Genomic DNA, 19231 nt, shown 5'->3' on the forward strand with positions numbered 1-19231 from the left:
TAGTGTATATATGTCCATGCCACTCTCTCACTTTGTCCCAGCTTACCCTTCCCCCTCCCCGTGTCCTCAAGTCCATTCTCTAGTAGGTCTGCGTCTTTATTCCCATCTTGCCCCTAGGTTCTTCATGACCATTTTTTTTTTTTTTTTTTTTTTAGATTCCATATATATGTGTTAGCATACAGTATTTGTTTTTCTCTTTCTGACTTACTTCACACTGTATGACAGGGTCTAGGTCCATCCACCTCACTACAAATAACTCAATTTCATTTCTTTTTATGGCTGAGTAATATTCCATTGTATATATGTGCCACATCTTCTTTATCCATTCATCTGTCGATGGACACTTAGGTTACTTCCATGTCCTGGCTATTGTAAATAGAGCTGCAATGAACATTGTGGTACATGACTTGTTGAATTATGGTTTTCTCAGGGTATATGCCCAGTAGTGGGATTGCTGGGTCGTATGGTAGTTCTATTTTTAGTTTTTTAAGGAACCTCCGTACTGTTCCCCATAGTGGCTGTATCAATTTACATTCCCACCAACAGTGCAAGAGGGTTCCCTTTTCTCCACACCCTCTCTAGCATCTATTGTAATATTTGCAAATGAAGCAACTGACAAAGGGTTAATCTCCAAAATTTACAAGCAGCTCATGCAGCTCAGAAAAACAAACAACCCAATCCAAAAATGGGCAGGTTTACACTTTAAAATTGCTATTTCTTTCTTCAGACATCATATTGTTTCATTGACATTAACTGTGTTACTCTAGATATTTATTATAAGAACAATTTCAGTTGAAAGATCAGAAAGAAGACACTTATTTTACTTATAGTTTATTTTCAGTGAAGTTTCTAAAAAGCAAAATTATGTACCAACATCTGTATCTGTCCTTACTGATACCACCCTGTACTATATTCAACCTATTTAAGCATTTTCCTGATGTGGTTTTTTAGTTCCCACCAGGAAGCATTGAACAAATGGGTTCTTGACTTCAGATTTCCTCCTGCTTCTTGGCTGGGACAGCAGTTGTGTCAAATTAAATTTCAGATTTCTGAACACCCCCTGAGACACACCTACATCAATTTACCCATCTCTCTCTTGCCAAATCATACCCCAAAATACCCACCATACCTTGACTAATTGTGAGTAAGCAGAAGTGATGGAGTTTGTCAGGCCTTAAACAAGGAATGAGAACATCCAGTGAGACCTACAAAAGATTGTGGGAATACTTAGAAACTGTGGCCAACACACCCTGCTCTCCAAGCTTCAGTGCAGGGACCTTAACTCTGAAAAGCAGTGAGTAGTACCTGCTTTTTTATGTACCCTTGGTAAATAAATGCCCGAATAAAGGAATGAAAGAATTGCATAGAGATAGATATGAAGCAGCATGAAGAAGTATGGATGTAACTGTAGAGTCTTCTATTCATATCACCCTCCTTTCTTACTGGCTTTAAGATATATAGGAGGGTTAGAGAGAGGTCAGGATGAATAACAAAGAAGAAAGTGGAGAAAGAGGCCAAAGAAGGCGGCACAGTGGGAGGTACCAGCTTTCTGGGCTTTGAACTAGACTAACTTCCCAGGCCCCCAATCATCTGTGTAGTGCTTCCTGGGGCGTCCTAGGAAGGGACTGAGTTACATATACCATTGCTTCCTATTAGTTGTGTAACCTCAGAAAAATAACGAAATCTCTTTGAACATTCCAGCTTCTTAATCTAAAGTTTGTGAAAAAATAGTCTTGATCTCATAGACTATAATGAGGGTTAAATAAGAATGTAAGGACTTCCCTGGTGGTGCAGCAGTTAAGAATCCACCTGCCAATGCAGGGGACATGGGTTCAAGCCCTGGTCCAGAAAGATCCCGCATGCCATGGAGCAACTAAGCCCGTGTGCCACAACTACTGAAGCCTGAGTGCCTAGAGCCCGTGCTCCACAATGAGAAGCCACCGCAATGAGAAGCCCGTGCACCACAACAAAGAGTAGCCCCTGCTCGCTGCAACTAGAGTAAGCCCATGCACAGCAACGAAGATCCAACGCAGCCAAAAATAAATAAATTTATATATAAAAAGTAATAATGTAAAACATAAAACACAGTGACTGATACAAAAGCTCAATAAATATCAGTTGTCCATGTGTGCTATCTTTTTCAGGAAGAAAGAAGTTAATAGAGATTATTCCTTTCTAAGACTTTAGGTTTAAGGCTCTTAAGTGCCAGGTGTATCCCTCCCACATACCAAAAATAATAATAATAATTTACTTATTCAACAAATATTTTTCAGCATCTTCTAACACTATGCCAAAACTGAAAATGTTGAGTAAAACAGTCTAGCAGGTAAAGAAGATGTGGTACATATATACAATGGAATATTAGGCAGCCATAAAAAGGAACGAAATTGGGTCATTTGTAGAGATGTGGATGGACCTAGAGACTGTCATACAGAGTGAAGTAAGTCAGAAAGAGAAAAACAAATATCGTATATTAACGCACATATGTGGAATCTAGAAAAATGGTACAGATGAACCATTTGCAAGGCAGAAATAGAGACACAGATGTAGAGAACAAACGTACGGGCACCAAGGGGAGAAAGCGGGTGTGGGGGGGCGGGTGTGGGGTGGTGGTGGTAGGATGAATTGGGAGATTGGGATTGACATTTATACACTAATATGTATAAAATAGATAACTAATAAGAACCTGCTGTATAAAAAAATAAAATTTAATTTAAAAAAAAGGTCTATCAGGTAATATGGATTTATGGCCGAGGTTATAAAGGATGAAGACCTCTATGACTCACTCATTTATTCAGTCATTGTCTCTTATGTGTTATTGCTACATAATGTGCATACCTAAGGATAATTTTAAAATCCCTGATCTGTCCAACACACTTATTTAAAAGGTCACAGAAGCTAGCATCTCCACTTAAAACGTCAAAATGTTTGTGGCACTGACGATAAACATCACATAGAAATTTTTTTCCTTAAACAGCTCAGCAGTCGTAAATTGTGCATTTAAGAATTATTAAATCCACAGTGTTACTCAGCCAAACAAATATTGACATGATGTATCATCACAATATGCTCTCAATAACAGCTTTTACATTGCTAACGAGTTTTGCCAGAAAATCACGGATTTATGCCAAAAAACTGGCTCTCAGCGCTTGTCTGCCAACCTTGGCCAGTGTTTTGCATCCAGACAGAATTTCCACAACACCCCCTATAAAGCAAAGCAGGTAACAGGGCCATAAACCTACTTTTCCAATGTTCACAATTCTCTTTGTAGTTATAAATGTATATATATTTACTGAAAGAGTCTTAACTGTGTAGATTATTGAGTGTTCAATTTTTCAAGCAAAGTGAGATCACAGAAATGGTCAGTAGCAAGCTATGAGGCCCTCCCCAGATGTATCCTTTTCCTTTTTGGAAAATATTGCAATATAATTCTAGCAAAAATCATGGCCAGCAAGCCACAACACGTGGTGTGGATTTAATAATCCCATTAAAGGTTGACCTAGGAGCCAACCTCATTGTTGTAACTTTGAACACATTAATTTAAATCTTGGCTCCCAGTAAAGAAATGAACATGGCAGTTTGTGACAAGATTAAGGTTTAAATGAGATAATGTAAATTTCCTAGCTGTGCTCTGCCCATTAAAAAATGGTTTGAAGTATATCCTTCCATATAATTACTTCAGTTGGCAGATTTTGCTGGTTTTGAAATGTATAAATTTTTGAGAGCTCAAGAAAAAGGAATGAATCTTAATCACATTTCATCTCCAGTATTTACCAATATTCATAATACAGCTGATGATTAATATATATTTGTTAAAAAATGGGAGGATGATTCACACTTTTAAAAGAATGATTAATTCGTTTCTGAGACAGGGTAAATCCCTGCTACAAGAAGTGGTGAGGAAATATGGGTATATTGGTTAATTAAATATTCTGACTAAAGAAGTTATCAGGTAGGAGACACACAGTTGAAATTTTCAGTTTTCATTCTTTTACATAGTCTTTTGATTATAAAGTCCTTCCTGGGTACCTAATACGGGCAGGGCAATTTTGGAAATCCAGTTTCAGTCATGACCTTATGCTTTTATAAAATTTATAGTTTAAATCGGAGACAAATATAACTCTGTATTTAATAATTGTTGTAATGGAGGAATGTACAAAATGCAATGGGTGCTTCGAGAGCTAAACACCTAACTCTACTTGGGAGGAGTGAGCAAAGGCTCCACGGCTTCTAAACTTGAAGAATGAGTCTGAGGCTTTGCAGGCAAATGGAGAAAGCAAAGGCATGGAGGCATAATACGGCACATCAGATACTAAATATTATTTGTAGTTCAGTGTAGCTGCAGTGTGAACTGGAGAAGGAAACTGTACGAAAGAGACTAGCAATAACAGATGACTCTGAACAGTTCAAAGACCAGTTCATGAAGGGCCGCAGATGTCATGAGAAGTACAGATTTTCGTTCAGTGGGATTTTGATTAGTGGAACTACATTATCGTATTTCCATGTCACAAAGCTCATTACAACAAAAGTGTGGAAAAGGAAATGGAGACTAGAGGCTTTTATAATAGCATATATGAGAAATTGAGGGCTTTAGATCATGGAGATGGCTATGAGATTATATTCTGTAAACAGAATCAATCGAATTTTATGATTGGTTTGCTAAGGGCAAGATAAGGGCGAGAATCTAATGAGTTTCAAATGCCTGGCTTAGGCAGTTAGATGTGGCTAATAGTTTGGACAGATTGAGCTCTTTGAGAATGTTTATTTCAATTAATGATCTAATTAAACAGCCTGGTTTAAATAGTGATTTATCCATCCCCGGCACTATCAGAGGGTACTTCCGGAATTTCTGTATTGGAGGGGCTTATAGGTGAGTCTGGTGGGAAGAGCAGGTTACTAGGGAACTAATCTTGTAGCTGCATCTGCAAGATACACAAGGTTAAAAAACATAAATTGTCGGATGGGGCTGATGAACGTGGGGCCATAGTCCCACTCCCACCAAGCCACCCTATGGAGTCGCACCAGACTCATAATTACCTTTATTTGATTGGTTTTTACTTAATGTCCTACAATCATACCATATTTACACCATTAGTAAGTAATGCCATTCATGATTACACACATATTTGGTACTCTGAAATAAGAATTTAAGCCTGACATATTTCTCTTATATTTTTAAATGTATAATTCAATATAGATCTAGTATATTGTGAAAAAGATACTGAAAAATTCTCCCAGTATGATATGGAGAGTTCCAAAGTCAAACAAGGAGTCAAATTTTAAATCTCAACCTCTTTAAGCCTCTTTCTTCTTCAGTAAAATGGGAATAACTTGGCATTGTTGTGAAGAATGAGACATGTGAAAGTAAATATCAAAATATTTGATGTTCAATACATATTGAAACTGTGTATTCATATTCAATACATATTTGTGCAATACATTTCTTTTAGATGAGTTGCATATGTAAATTATGTGTATATATATATACCCACTAATTCCATAGGTAAATACATAAAATAGATATATGTATACATACACATATATATGATTTACATATATAATATGCAGTTTTATAAATAGCCTTGGGAACACTAATATTTGGTCAGTTAATTTATAAGTGCTCCATTACAGTACATAAATGCTTTCAAGTTACAAATATTTCTAGGTCTTTGGGTAAAGACATGGTGGGTATTTTTAACGTCTTAATTTGGGGACCGGGGACCTTAAATTGGACTGAGTTTTCTTCCCACTGGCTTTTCTTTCGAATAACCAATCTTAAGAAATAAAATATCCAAAAAACTATTGGACGTGGAACACTTTAAAAGGAGGCTTTACTACCGGTGAGTGAGAGAGACTGTTATAGCATCTCTGCCCTTCGCTACCGGAGGAACAAGCAGTGGGATGTACACTTCCCAAGATTCTAGAACATATTCTAGTTACTCTGACCCCTTACACTGCATTTTGTTCATCTACGAAGTGAAAAGTTATCATTAATTCTCAAACTGAGCTGCAAAGCAGAAATCATCAGGACTGTTTTTATAAACAGAAATTCTTATACATCATTCCAGATTTAATGAGTAAGAACTTTAGGGGTGGCTTCCAGAAATCTGTATTTGTAATTTCCGAGATGATTCTGATAATCACCCCAGGTTTAGGACCCACCAACCTAAACACTTACTATAGACACTGTAACTTGAATTTTTTTCCAAATGGACTGGCATTTGGAAATATATATTCATTTCTAAGACCTACAGCCATTAATCATTTTTGCCCTTTTTTTGTTTTATTTTTTGGCTACATTTGTTATATACTGGCTCAACAGGTGCGCTAATTAAACACTAATAATAAGAGTAGACAATACGGTTTATGGTATAAGAAAATGTATTTTCACAAGAGTACCAATAAAGCATTTAAACTAAATACAACACTTCAAAACATTCTGCACAAAGAAGTTACAGATCACATTTATTTAATAACAAAATGTCTAGTTCTTTAAGAAAATATTTTTTAAGACCTTACTGCAATACAATTTTCCAACCAAAGAACAAAAATATTAAACAAATTATGGTAGAAGACATCATAAAACTTATTCATGTAACAAATTAGGCAGAATTTTGTGCTAGAAACAGAATGGGGGATATCTAAATAAAACAGAAAATTCAGAAACTGGGTATTCATAAATTTCTGGTTAACTGAGGCTTAATGTTGTTAAAGACCAGGAGTCTTTAAGCATCAGACTTTGTTTATAAAAATAAAAAATTCCCCAAACATTAGCAACATACTACCTCGGCACAATTTTTTTCCGCTTACAATTCAGAATCCTGCTGTTCATTTGTCAAATATATGAACAATATCTAGTTACTTCCTTAAACTTAACCAATATTACTCTTTGGATACTGATTCTGTTGCATTATTTTTTTCCCAATGAACCTAGAGCCTATGCACACTTAGATAAAAATTGGTTTTAGAAATACTTTATTCATGAATAATTCTACACATATTCATTGAAGGCCTACATTTCCAGGCCTAGAAAGAGCAAGACAGACACCAGGCCTGCCTCCAGAGCTTACCATCTAGAATACAGCAAGTCAAGCACTGGTTCTCAATCGCTACGAGCCTTCGTTTCACCTTTCAGGATGTGCACAGATATTGATGTCCTCTCTAAGGGCAAACAAAATCTTCCCTTATGCATACCATTCTTTAGATTCCCTACGGGGAATTTTGAAACCTGTACGTTGACAAGGCCTATGCTTTGCTTTCTCTGATTGCCTTCTGCTCCTTACAACAATGTCAAGTATTTTATTTTCCTTTCAGTTCTTCCCAACATAGCCTCTGCAGTTTTGTCTGTCCAGTTTGGCCTTCTCTGTGACACTCTGTTACAGCTTTCTGCTCCCCTCCATTTTTGTTTCTTTCCTTTTTTTTTTTTTCTAAATTAATTAATTAATTTATTTATGGCTGTGCTGGGTCTTCGTTTCTGTGCGCGGGCTTTCTCTAGTTGCGGCAAGCGGGGGCCACTCTTCATCGTGGTGCGCGGGTCTCTCACTATCGCGGCCTCTCTTGTTGAGGAGCACAGGCTCCAGATGCGCAGGCTCAGTAATTGTGGCTCACAGGCTTAGTTGCTCCGCGGCATGTGGGATCTTCCCAGACCAGGGCTCGAACCCGTGTCCCCTGCATTGGCAGGCAGATTCTCAACCACTGCGCCACCAGGGAAGCCCTCTTTCCTTCTTACTAGAAGCCTGGTCATCTGGGCTTCCCCATCTTCCTTTCCTAGCTTCTTATTCACTCCAGTAACTAATCTTAACACTTCCTTAAATGTTGGGTCTTCAGTAAGTAGAATTAGTGAGCATTTCAATTAGCATTTCCTTGAGCTCTTGTGAATGTCAGATCCTCTTTACAACAATACTTTCTCCCTGAACACTATTTAGAATATTATCCTCAAAAAGATGGTTTCTTGAGGATTCCTGTTTTAAAGGTTTTTTTAAAAAAGAGATCAATAAAGGAATGCATAATTCAGCAGCTGATGCTTCTACTTTAGTCTCAATTAAACTCTTTGGCGTGGGATACCAATGTTACAAGTAATGGGCTAGATCGAAAATTCAATTTTTGGATCTTTGATTTTTAAATTAAAATTTATAAGAACTCAAGAAGTCTGAAACTTCAAAACAAGCTAAATGATAAAAAGATAGTTATTCATTGATGTGATCCTTTATCATAAACGATATATAATGAAGAATTCAACTATTTTTGTGTCTGCAGGTCAGATGCTATCAAGCAAACTACCACGTACGGATTGAAAATCTTTTTACATTTTTAACTCAAAGACAAACAGGAAGATTCAGTAAACTTTAATTTTCCAAATGTTCTCAGAAAGAATGATCAGAAGTATCCTCCAGTTATAAGACCCAGTTGGATAACCCATTTACCCCCAATGAACTACCTGTGTGTGCTGTGAGGTAGTAATGTGATCTTCTGTGGTGATGACACCCTCAACGCAGAAGCCGCCCCTCTTCACGTGAAGATCGTGAATAACAAGAAGGGACAGGCAGTCACCTTTCATTACTTCATCAACTATTGGTGTCTTCATAGGATTTCAAATGCCTGATTCCAATTTTACAACAATAACAATACCAATATTTATTCTGGAAGGGGATTTTATGTTCCAAGCAGCAGATACTAACAACTTCCGACACGATCTCTAGGAATTATTCGCAGTTCTGAACCGTGCTTTAGAAAAACATTTCCTATACAAACAAAACAAAAAGTTAGGTATTTAAAAAACGACACACTATCTTAACATTTCAACAATTATTATGTAAAAGAAACAAAGGAGTGTCAAGTAGGTACAAAGCTCAAAGATCATTAGAACCCGAGTCCAGGCTTAAGTCTTGTTCCTACTCCTCTCACATCTTCACAACCCAACAAATGTTTGAAAATTTTAAATAAGAACACTACCCAAAGAACTACTACCAAAACCAATCATCAAATAAAACATAAGGTAATTTAACCATCAATACTCACTTTAATATACAATAAAATACTGAGGGGCAGGAAAAATAATAAATCTAAATCTACCCCAAGTGACAGAAGTTTAGAAACCCTGACCTACTTTGGGTCTGTGTTGCCTGCTGAGATTTTCTTCACACCTCGTGATGCCCACAATTCAATTTTATAGGGTAATCCAACAAGCAACATGTCAGAGTAAGCAGTAATTCAAATTAATATAACTACGAAGCATTTCTAGAGTAGGAAAAGCAAAACCTTTAAATCTAAGTTTAAAGACACCTATACAACAAAATGCGTCATGATTCTCAAAAAATAGTTTTTTTTTTTAGCCTTTTTAATTTAATAAAATTATATACTTAAAACTGATTTATGTAAAAATAAATTATTTAAAATTCCTCTTCATTTGCTGTATGGCTAAATTTCAAGCCCAGGACCTAGGAGGACAATATAATTTTGTAGAAGTACTTTAGAATATTAATAGTTTAAAAATAACTACTTCTCAAGATTGAGGTCACATTATATTAAATCATGATTAATTTCAAAATATTATAATTAGACTATAAGCTAAGGAAGGTACATCTAACACAAATATACAACTGTCTGTTAAAAAGTTTACTTTTACCCTTCCTGCTTGTTAGGACATCGATATTTGGCACTGTATAATGTTAACAGCTTGAAACTCTGAGTGTAGACCAGGCCCCATGAAATTTAAACGACTGTACTTCTTTAAAATAATAATAGCCAGCACTTATTGAATGCTTACTATAAATAATGCAAACTTTTAAGCACTTTACATGTACTACCTCACAACTACCTTATGACGTAGTTCAAAATCATTATTCCCGTAAGAGCACAATATTCAGACTTTTTGTTACATGTATTAAAATACCTTTAAAGCTTATTGGTCAGATTTTCTCTTTCTTGTAGCCAAAAGCATACATAACTGATACATAGAAAGAAACAAATTACTTACACACATAGGTAAAGACTGCTATACAATCCCTAAAAATCAACTATTACCTTTGTTAAATTCTATCAAGTCTAATGAGAATGAATTAAATATTCAGTATCAATTGATAAATATAGCCTCACCACACCTCCATGGATTTCAGATAGATACTCACCAGCAGTCTGTGCAGGATTTATTCCTATTCCATCTAGAAAATAAGTTGTAAAATCATCTAAGTTATTTCTAAAGCTAAAAGGCTTTAATAGTAACAAGAACTATGCCAAAAAAGTGCTGCTGTGTACACAGGAATAAGCCAAACAGTTATACTGAGAACACAAATGACAATCTGTCAGGTGAGTTATCTGTTGAAATCTCTCACTATGATGTATTCACACATATTGCTGTATTAGACAAGAACATCTGTCAACACAATGATCCTGGTAAGTTTTACAAAGAAGATAGTTTTTATACTATTTTGCCACATCCAATGAAAAATAAAGCCAAAACACCTTAGGTATGTCATTAATCATTTAATATTGCTCTGAGGCATCAAATCCTAAGGCTGGAGAGCCCACGTAGTAATGTAAGTTCCACTGACACTTGATAAAAGTTTACAAAGCACTTTCCCAACGGCTATTCATTTGTGAATTTAGAACTTTCCAGAAAAGTTAAGGTAGTTTTCATCTAAATACGGACACACTTCAATGTGACAGCATGCAGAATGTTTCAGAATAAGAAATTCTGTCATATCTAAACTAAATCATACTACTTACTGCACATTAAAGCCACCTTCTTGGGCTTCCCTGGTGGTGCATTGGTTAAGAATCTGCCTGCCAATGCAGGGGACACAGGCTCGAGCCCTGGTCCGGGAAGATCCCACATACCACGGAGCAACTAAGCCCGCGCACCACAACTACTGAAGCCCGCGCACCTAGAGCCCATGCTCCGCAACAAGAAAAGCCACCACAATGAGAAGCCCACGCACAGCAACTAGAGAAAGCCCGCGTGCAGCAGCGAAGACCCAATGCAGCCAAAAATAAATAAATTAAATAAATAAAACATTAAAAAAAAAAAGCTACCTTCTTTTAGTCTATCTTAACTACTCACGAACCACTCACCAGTACCTGTGAATATTACTTTGTATTCTTGAAAGATAATAAGCCTTCCCTGCAATCTTTATTCGTCATCTTGTTTCAGTATTTTCTCATAGGGCTAGTTCCATTAAACTTAATTATTAGTAGTATCCTACGATATTCAGAATTTAATTTATATATCTAACTGGATAAAATCCTCATTATTGCAGTCTATAAGAAATTGTTTTCTATCAGGAAAGCAATAACAAGGTATAGCAAAGGTACATTCCTGCTTAGCTTCCTATATTCTAAAAGCATTTACCAATATAACTTATTAAAAAAAACCCAAAAAAACCCCTTGTTAAATAAAATGACAAGTTATTTTAAATAATAATTTGTCATGAAGTTATAAGGACACAAAATATTATAAAGTGCTGTACTATATAACAAAAGCACAAAAAAACTGAAGAGACAATTATGAACAATAACTTTGATTTAGTGTTCACAATTAAGTATATCATTTATCTTGATATAAGTTTTAGCCTTTTATATTTGTCAATTTTAACTAATTTGGTTTCTTTTAAACAATTTCTATAACTCAAAGTTAATACATAGTTTTAAAATGAATTCTTACCATTGGTAATAATTGCACTTGTTGCTGCAGGAACTTTAAACTAAAAGGGAGTAAAAGATAAAAAATACATATATATATAATATTAACTATGAAAGATGGGTAGCAAGGATGGGGTACATATAATCAACTCTATAATTCTAAAATGTGATTTATCTTTAGGATAAGTAACATCATCAAAGAACACTATAACTTGCTTTATCTTTAAAGGACAACACTGTTCTCTAAATACTGCATTTCATCGTATCTAGGACACCATACATTGTAAAATGCATCTTTTTTATGCACTACAAAAAAAAGAAAAACACTGTCAATGAATCTATGACCCAATGTTTACTCTTTCAGACTTAGATATGATTTACTTTTGTCATATATAATGCTCAGGCATAAGCAAAAATAAAAGCAAAGCAACTGCTTAGAATACTCCTCAAATGTCCTTGTGGAAATAGTAAGTTCAAACAAATGCTCTCTTGTGTTTAGTGGGAGGCCAACCAAGGCTCATATTCCTTCCTCAAGTTCTCCTTAAATGATTTGCTGACTTAAACCTCATGGGACTGCAACAGTCCAATTATGCCACCAGGAAATACCTCTAAGTACAAGTAGGTGCAGGCGATGTCAGCTAGACAATTACGTGACTGCCACACGGCCAAGCATGACAGGAAGACTCCACTGAGATGTAAAAAGAAGAGCTTTCTGAATCAATGAAATGTGGTATGGAACTTATTGGTAGCTAAAAGGTAGAATTCTCCTCTTAATGCTCTCGAGACCAGTATTTGTCAAAGTGTGTTCATGTCCTCATAGTTCATTCTTCCAACAAATATTAATTAAGCACTTCTATGCCATGGACTAACTTTATAAATATTATAGTTGAGTTTTGTGATTAAATAAGTTTGGAAAACATTAAGTTAAACTACTAGTCTTTTCAAAATCCTTTAATATGAGGCTAATATAGTTTATTTTACTCCAGGCAAAAAAATAGTCAATAATGTGTTTCCCATACTTTTGGGCCACTGATCCCAGTTTTTAATAGTTTTTTTTTGGTTTTTTTGGTGGCTCTGGTGGTCTGGGGAAAACACTCTCTCTGGGAAATGCTGCTCTCGGTATTTATAGTGGTCACGTATCATAGTTGAGAAAAGCAACTAAAAGCTTATTTTAATTTATGAATTGAACAACCAAGTTTTAAAATAAGAACTTAACTATACATAAGAACAATTACTTGTTACAGGCTTATGTACCTAAAAAACAAATAATTTTACTCTTCATATGGCACATTCTTAGGTATAAATGTCCTTTTAAAATTTTTAAATAAACCTAATTTAAAGTAACTTCAAAATGCACTTTAATAAATTTAAAAATACTTCAAAAGTTTTTATAGAGGTTGTAATACTTATTAAAATTTTATCAAACACCTAAATTAATTATAGGCAATTTCAGATTTCTAAAACTTGAATATGACGACGTTTCTATTTGTTATTCTTAGTTATGTCCATTTTAAGATAAGCTATGTGTTTTCTTAGTGGTAACATATTTTGTGACATTAAAAATCAAAAGCAACTGCAGACATAATTTCTTCCTTTTCCAGCATGTAGCAGCAATGGTTAAACTGACATCTGGGGAAGCATTACCAGTGATGTACATACAGTAACTACCACTTCTTTCTACAGTACTGACAAGTTTTTTCCCAGATGCAAAGTGCATTTTATGTTCCTCAGTTGTCATTCATTTCTATCTCATATCCCATATGTCTTATAATTTAGGATGTTAAGAGGCTCTTTCAGGCTTTGACAACTCATTCTTTAGTTAAATTAATTCCCAGTCATATGCTGGGGGATTTTATTTTTTATTAAGAGAATTTTACTAGGGATTTATATCCACAGACTTCTGGTTTCTTAAGTCAAATCTTATTCTTACTGAAACAGTCTACAATGTCATCTTGTGAAAGGCCTTCTCACTGCTGCCTTAAAGCTATATCCTTTCTAAGTGTGTAACACTCGTGATTCATTATAATTAAAAGGTACACTAAAACCTTAATCAATACATGTGGTTGCGTGAAGTTTGTTCATTTTCTGTTGCACATCTGTTAGGATTTTCACAAGCTTTACTAGAAGACCCAGATCACAGCAATGCCTTTGCCTTGTAAAAGGACACACTATAAAATAATTACAAAATTTAATAATAAATATTAATTATAGCTTGAAGAGATCTACTTCTTAAATTGGAATCTGTGGAACCTGCTAGGCCACAAACAAGGAGTATTTCAACCAAGTGATCTGTGTAGCAAAAAGTAATGATGCTGTGTTCAGATTTGTTCCCCATCTCTTTTTAGTTATTCTTTCTGCATGAAGGATAGATCAAAATTGACAATAAAGCAAGTAATACCACTTTTCAGTTTAACTCTGAATGAGTGATGAACGATGGCAGTGGTTCCTGACAATTGTTTATAAGGAGCCGGAAGCACTAATAGGCTGGCTGATGTTCAATTAATTCCTTAAGTACAGGGCCGGACTATGGATTAAGCTGGTTTCTTATTTATTTAATTACTAAATTTTTTTCTGTGACTGTAAACTTGTAAGATTTCGAACGAAATATTCTGAGTTGGGTTACTCTGTACCTGCACTGCACCTTTAACTTCACAAAATTTTAGTAAATGCTATATTTTTACACAAAATCACTTAATCAGGTAGGAAGGGTAGGCATTAACTATTCCCATTTTACACATTAAGAAATTTAAGGAAGAGAGAAATTCGTGGGCTGGCCCCATGTCAAACAGATAATTAATGACACAGTTAAAAGAGGAATGCTAAGTCTCCCGAATCACATTTTCAGGTCACTTCCACCAGACCAAGTTTCTCTTCCAATTGTCACGTCCAAAGAGTTACTTTACAGATGCCTCTGATAAAAAATTCTGATGAAAAAATTTTATTTCTTAAAAACAGAAACCCAAACATATCTTTAAAAACACTTTTAAAAACAATAAATTTTACTGACAGTCCACATGCTTTATAGAGAAAATTTGAAAAATAAGATAAATATATAATAAAATTGTACTTCTAGAATCAAAGCTAGTAAAAACACAGGCGTACAGATTACAGTGTTATATAATGCTTTTTTAAAAATTGACATATCATCAATACCTTTTCAATTTCAATAAAAATTCTCCTTATAATTTTCAATGGTTACATTAAATAGATGTGTCAATTTGTTTAAGTCATTCTTTTATCGGTGAGTCTCAACTTTCACTCTACTTTTATCTATAAGTGAGGCTTAAGTTTTTGACAGCGTAAACCTAATAATGAACCCACGTGGCAGTGGTGGGTCAAGATGCATGCAGATTTTTGAGACACATCACTAAACTGCACTCTCTACAGGTTGTTCCAATTTCTATACTTACTTCTTCTGCTGCAAACTTTAAGACTGCTGTAAAAGGTGTACTTTCAGGAACACTGAGTCTGCAAGAATTAAAAAGAATCTTTTAAAAGGCTGAGTTTTTTTTTTTAGGTCCTTTGTTACTTATTTAGGCTATTGACAAAGCTGTCTTTTGAGTCTGAGGTTGGCTATTATGATTGCACACTGTGTTCATTAACTCTACGAAAAAAGTAAGCAATTATTAGCCTTATTGCTGAGATGGTGCCCTCAGCTCCACTTGAAAATGAATAACCTACATAGGTGTGGATTTGTACATGCTTCATACTTTGATACAAACAGGTCTAGCGTGTAGGTTGCTTCTTGTTTCTAGAGATGGATTTCAAAAAGTTGAATCTCTCCTCAGTCTTCAGTACACTTTGCCGCCTCCAGTTCATCCCATGCAAGAATGTGATCATTTTCATTAGAAGAAGAGGCTACCTGGGAAGCATCATCAGATCATAAGTCTTTTCACGAAGCCTTCTGTGAACTTTCAATCATCAAGTCTAAAATAGTAGTCCAAGTTGATGAAAATGAGTATGTTTACTATGGCAAAATGTTAAGTGATTTTCCACCTTTATATCATTTGAAAATGGGCTCACTCAATACAAACATTTTGGAGAGTGATGTGTGATTTTGTTAACTGATCTGTACCGTGGCAAGTATATTAAAGAGCACCAATAAACAGTCAATCCCCATCAATTTTCCAACTTAAACACTAAAAAATAATTGACATTATACCTTAAGAAAGCACTCAAAGACACAGAAATAAGTTAAAAAAATAAAATAAGATAAATAAGAGTCCTAATGTAAAATAAATTACAATGATTAAAGATAGAAAAACAGATCCTCTTTCAAAGTAGGGAAAGCTAACATTTCTCTTTGAAACTTCTCTATTTGTCACCACTGTATTGTTCTCTAACGACTTAATACCAACTACTACTATATAACACCCTCAGGCGTATGTGCCATCCCCTCACTTAGTCTACAGATCTGCTGAATATAAAAATCATTATATCTGACACAGCACATTACAGTGACTTTCAGTAAGGAAAGTGTTAATAGATTTCTCAGCTGCCCTATTCCACTCCCCCCAAATACTGCTAAAGAGTGAAAATAGATGTCATTTTTTCCCCTTTCCTTTTTTATGTGGAATAAAAAGAGAGAAAAACAAAATTCTAAAGGATAGCCATTTGATGAAAAAGTATCTAATAAACTGGCAATGTAAAAGTTTACAAAGCTGGGAACAGTACTTTGCAAGTATTTCTGTAGTTTATTTATAGTTTAGAACCTGAGACTCACTGTCTTAAAGTTCTAGAGGAGAACTTCTAAAAGTTTGGGGTTTCAATTCACTTTTGGACTAGAGACTGGAAATGTCCTTGTATCATATAATTAAATGCCATATTGATATTCATTAACATAAGTTTCTATCTGCATATTAAATTGGTGAGACTGTCCAAAGAAAATCCAATAAAACAGCAAATAAAAACATATTTTAGCACATGTTCTAATTGGCAGAAAATTGCCGAGGGACTGGGAGTTACTGCAACTCCAGAAACCTTATCTAGGTTTGAAGCTCTTGTGTTTGCCAGTCACATCATTTTGTAAAACTTACGCTTACATTATATTGGTGTTTTGAAAAAATAGGAGCTATCCTGCATATTAAAGTGAACTTTTAAAGTAAATTACTAGCAAAATTTGTGTTTTTAATAAATATTTCACATAAACAGGACTATGGCATAATTTGACAAGTGTTATTATAAAGAATAAAAACAAAGTTTCTATAGGACAATAGGGAAGGGTGAAATGAACTCCCTAGATCATCACAGAAATTGTCTGAGGTGAAATTTTGATCATTAAAGGATGTTGTCAGGAAGTGGTAGTCACGAAACTACATTAGAAGCACACAAGAGAACGTATGCCAGACAGGGAGGATCCAAAAAGACTTGCTTGTCAATCTGGGAACAGGATGGCTGAAACTCTGATTAAGTGGTGGTGGTAGTAAGGAGCCGGGGGTGGGGTGAGGGGGAAGAGGTGGGAAGTAAGACTCGAAAGACTGGAATTAGACTGAAAGAGTCAAAGGTATTTTTAATGCATCCTGTATATGAAAAAGAATGTTTGATTTCAACATTTCTATAACCAAGTAGCAATACCAACAGGGAATCTATCAACAAACAAAAAAACAAAACAAACAATAAAAACTCGGACATTCCCCCTGAATAAATCCAGGACTGAAACATCTTTTCTAGAATTCAACTATTAGCAACTCAAGGAAAATTTCTCTGTCGAAGTGTGTATTTACCTGCCTGACAAGTGAAAAGTGGCCTTAAAAAGTTAAAGCATGTTTTCCCACAAATCTCAGAGCTGCTTTTACTAGTACCCAAATACTAGATACCATTACTTTGAATAGGAAACATAACATAATTACCCTGACACACCCATACATGTGTTATGTCTGTTTTATATACACATACCCATACGCAAATTATACATACATACTACACACACACTAAGCTAGAAGTGTGCTGCTAAATTCACTCAGTCAACACATACTGAGTGCTGAACTGGTACCACCTTCCAGGCACTCTTATAGATACCGAGGCTGCTCTACTCCTTCATTTTTCTCCCTCCCTCCTTCTTATTCTTTTTTTCTAGAGCCAACTTACACGTTGATGAAAATAATCCAATGTAAAAGGCGAAATCAAAGATGAGAGAGGGAGTAATCTCTCTACTTCGTGAAGCCCAACTATCGAGTGAGTCACACTCAACGAGTATCAGGAGGCTGACTGTTCTAGTAATTTCGGAACCTGGACTGGGAAGCTTTCCCTTACTTCCTCTAACAGCTGGTCAAAGTGGTGAAAGGCCTGTCTCATCACGAGCAGGTTGAGACTGTTTTAAGGATGCCAGCAAATCACCAGAGCCCCGTCCACACCTCCTCCCGCTCCATCACCCCGCTAAAGAGAGATCGCAAATCACCAGCAACGTTCCCATCACACACACCCGCACAGCCCCGCGCCTGGGCAAGCTGACACTTATAGGATATCTCAGTTCGAGTCGGATGTGGGACGCTGCGGGTAAAGAGGAAAGGAAGGCGGACCGCTGGTGTGGAAGCTGCGGGGAAGGCTCATATCGCCCAGCCCATAGCGACCAACCCCCCCCCACCCGCCGCCCCGCCCCGCCCCGCCCCGCGACCGAGCTACTCACACTTTGTACGGCAGCCGCGGGTCCGACGTCAGTGTGATCTTAAAGGAAACCTTCGACCTGAGGAAGAGAGAGGGAGAGTTAAGGTCGGGCAGCGGGACCGGGGACTGGGGCGGGTGGAAAGCAAACACTTACATGGTGCAGCCAGTCTGGACACAAACAGCACGCCAACTCCGTCCAGCAGGCCCACTTCCTCTGCGGCGTCTAGCCCCGCGCAGGACCACGTCTCCCTCCGCAAGCTGGGGTCCTCCAAGGTTGCTGTTGTCCAAGGCGCTGCCTGAAAATAGGGCCCAGATGCTCACGCTGGGCGGAGCCTACAAGTTACAGATAGCTACTGCTTTTGCATGCATATCTCTGAAACAAAATTGAGGGTCGTTTGGAAAGAATATTCTTCTAATTGCAGTTATTTTCTTCTGTATTTTCAGTCAGGCAGACAGGCTCAGGCAGAGACAGCAGGACTCCAGGGCCCAGCTTGCAGGTTGGGGCGGAAGTAAGGGTCCTGGGAGGCGGGCGAAGAGCGGGCTGGAGGCGGGCGCTCTCCCAAGTTGCCGAGGCAACCTGAGCGCGGAGAAGCTCGATTGATGCTCTAGAAGTTGGAATCGTCACCTAGCTTTAATATTAGTATTTTATGCCTGTCCAGCAACCTAATCGTGTTATATCTTGTAGATTTCTCGTATTTTTTTTTGTTTTACGTTTTTAATTTCTACAGCTAAGGGACTTATCAAGCTGGTGAGAGAAAGACAAGATCCCTGCACTTGAGGAGTCCAGTTGAGAAGATTAATCCGTGAACAGATTTCAATAGTTTGTTATGTGGGTCTAATAGGATTAAACCAGGGAACTGGGTTGCCTATCACCGGTCACATTTATTCAGCTTAATAAGAAATTTGAATCCTTTCTATGTGTCAGGCGCTAAAGCTAAACGCTGGCTATGCCGGGATGACTAAGGTAGGTAGGTGCCAACCCTCTAGGATC

The 19231-nt window shown here is 36.5% G+C and overlaps 1 protein-coding gene across 1 annotated transcript; it reads right to left on the minus strand.

Moving 5' to 3' along the window:
• Nucleotides 1-8329: 8329 nt before the first annotated feature.
• UFM1 (ubiquitin fold modifier 1) lies at nt 8330-18478 on the minus strand. The gene is made up of 6 exons (XM_061170800.1): nt 18395-18478; nt 18263-18319; nt 15048-15105; nt 11660-11699; nt 10128-10160; nt 8330-8741 (listed from the first exon to the last, which is right to left on the minus strand). Coding segments are annotated over exons 1-6 (258 nt in total). The 5' UTR covers nt 18397-18478; the 3' UTR covers nt 8330-8673.
• Nucleotides 18479-19231: the final 753 nt, after the last annotated feature.

Source organism: Eubalaena glacialis, chromosome 16, assembly GCF_028564815.1.
Source record: "Eubalaena glacialis isolate mEubGla1 chromosome 16, mEubGla1.1.hap2.+ XY, whole genome shotgun sequence".
NCBI classification, from domain to species: Eukaryota; Metazoa; Chordata; class Mammalia; order Artiodactyla; family Balaenidae; genus Eubalaena; species Eubalaena glacialis.

Bases quoted from the DNA above. Each gene is read 5' to 3' on its own strand.
- UFM1 (XM_061170800.1), bottom strand. The intron at 11,700-15,047 runs GTAAGTATAGAA...ACTCCCTTTTAG, and splicing joins TAAAGTTTGCAGCAGAAGAA to TTTAAAGTTCCTGCAGCAAC. The intron at 8,742-10,127 runs GTGAGTATCTAT...TTGTTTGTATAG, and splicing joins AAATCCTGCACAGACTGCTG to GAAATGTTTTTCTAAAGCAC.